The following is a 2149-nucleotide window of genomic DNA, read 5'->3' as shown; positions in this document are numbered from 1 at the left end:
CTTTAATTTTTTTTTTTTTTTTTATTTGTTTGGGATTATAGTCTTCAAATAATAGACATAAACACTTTCAATCTAAAAGCCATATCACATATTTTTTGTATCTAAACATTTTGATAGAGAAGCTCGGAGAGAATGAGGCAATACAAAACCTTCAATGTGTGCATGAGAACTTTTAGCTTTTTGTAATGTGAATGAAACATCAATAGTTATTTAGACATATCATTTTGAATTTACATTTTGTAATTCAATCTGTATTTATCGCGTCTAAGGCGCCAAAGGGCATTGACAAAATTTCTTCTAGTACCTACAACATTACATAAAAATTACTCACATGTGTATCTTATTACCCTAAAATATAAGATGATATAGAACCCATTGTACTTCTTTTTACCAACGCCCGACAGAATCAATATGTTCTTGTTGATGTAATTGTTTTTGAATTGAAGTTGGATGGTAAGGCTGCAAAAATGGTTGATCTGTTGCCACAAAAGATGGTTGAGAGATGAGACTAGTCGAAGAATATACACTAGTGTAAGGCATATTTTGTTCATGCTCATGATGTTGTAATCCTTGTTCAGATCGTTGTTGTTGTTGCTGCTGTTGCTTAGGAAGATGAAGTTTCTCTCCTTCTAACTCTCTATATTTTGCGAGATATTGTTTAAGTGGGTTGACATAATCCTCAAACCCTAGGGTTGTGATAGCCCATATGATATCTTCTCCATTAATGGTCTTCCTCTTCTCACGTTGGCATTTATCGGATGCTTCCCCCGTAACAAAGCTAATGAACTCTGACACACATTCTTGAACTGTCTCTTTTGCGTCTTTAGAGATTTTCCCATTGCCTGGAATCACCTTTTTCATGATCCGTCCCACGTTGGCTATTGGAAGGAACCGGTCTTGTTCTTTATTGTTGTTGTTGATGTTGATGTTGTTGTTGTTGTTGTGGTTATGATTTTTGTTGTTGCTACTCTTTGAACATGAGCTTTCAGGGCTACCTGTATTGCCCACATGTGGTCCATTTTTATTCCTATCATCTTCCATATCTCTCTTTTTACCTTTGAGAGAATGATTTTTGAGTTATTGGATGCTTTGTGTTTTATATGGCATGAGGGAAATGGCACAAGAAGCATAAAAGTAGGCAAATCAAGTGGGGAGACAAAAGGCTTACGTTATTTTTAACCAATTTAGGCCCCGGGACTCGCTCCCACAGGTAGATGAGGTAATTAAGTGTCAGGATGCAACATAACTAACTCTTGCAAGGAATATAGAAAGGACTTGACTTTAGGTGTAGTTTCATTTTATCACAAATTGATAAATTCTCAAACAAAATAAAAATAAGAGTTGGCTACAAAGGAAAAAGTGCACTTATTTCATCTTTTTATCTTTTTTGGGTCACATCAATCAACATCTCCTCTCTACTTTTTCTACACATAATACAAAAAAAGTCAAAAAGTGCACTTATTTAGTCTTCCCAAACTAGACCTTAAACTATAAAAATCTTGCCATTTTGGCATGTATGGTTTTTTAAGAATACAATCACTCCAAGGGGTTAGATGTGTGCATTTTGAAATCATCCCCATTCCATAAATGACATTGAGATCTCCATTTCATTTTATAAGATTGAAACAAAACATCAAAATCTAAAGTCAACAATTTATAACTATTGCATCATTTTAAATTTCAAATTTCTCTTTACCTCCTTTTGAATTTTAAATAAAGATTTGTTGACGTGTCCCTTTTATGTGTTTTCTTTTGTTTTGTTTTCAAGTCTAACAGAAAACTACACAAAAAGTAGATTTTTTACTAAATCCTCTCCTTGTAATTAAGATAAGATTCACTGTCTTACAAGTTATCAATCAATGAGTAATATGATGTGATGAAAAAAAGCCACTTTGTGTAACCAGCTCAAGATCTTTGAATCCTAAACATAATAATTCTTCTTAATAAAATTCTCCTTTAATTTTGATTGGAAATGTTTAAATTAGATCGTCCAAAGTCCAGATTTTAATTCTTCACTGTTTCACTTTAGAGGATCCGGACCATAGTTCTAAATCGCGGTATCGGGTAACGTAACGGTATCGATCACGGAGTATCGGTATCGGGTATCGGGCGTCGCGGCTGTGAAATTTCAAAAATCTTTAGCAATCCC

General features: G+C 34.0%; 1 protein-coding gene across 1 annotated transcript; it reads right to left on the bottom strand.

The window, feature by feature from the left end:
- Positions 1-387: 387 nt before the first annotated feature.
- NF-YB7 (nuclear factor Y, subunit B7) lies at positions 388-1041 on the bottom strand. The gene has a single exon (XM_028256007.2). The coding sequence runs from the start codon at positions 1039-1041 to the stop codon at positions 388-390; it is 654 nt and encodes a 217-aa protein (XP_028111808.2).
- Positions 1042-2149: the final 1108 nt, after the last annotated feature.

Source organism: Camellia sinensis, chromosome 1 (genome assembly GCF_055761805.1).
Source record: "Camellia sinensis isolate YWXY chromosome 1, ASM5576180v1, whole genome shotgun sequence".
Classification (NCBI taxonomy): Eukaryota; Viridiplantae; Streptophyta; class Magnoliopsida; order Ericales; family Theaceae; genus Camellia; species Camellia sinensis.
Note: the sequence above shows the minus strand (reverse complement) of the source record. Positions and strands in the feature narration are given on the sequence as shown.

Excerpts from the sequence above, each read along its gene's own strand:
- NF-YB7 (XM_028256007.2), bottom strand. The coding sequence starts at position 1,041 with ATGGAAGATGATAGGAATAAAAATGGACCACATGTGGGCAATACAGGT.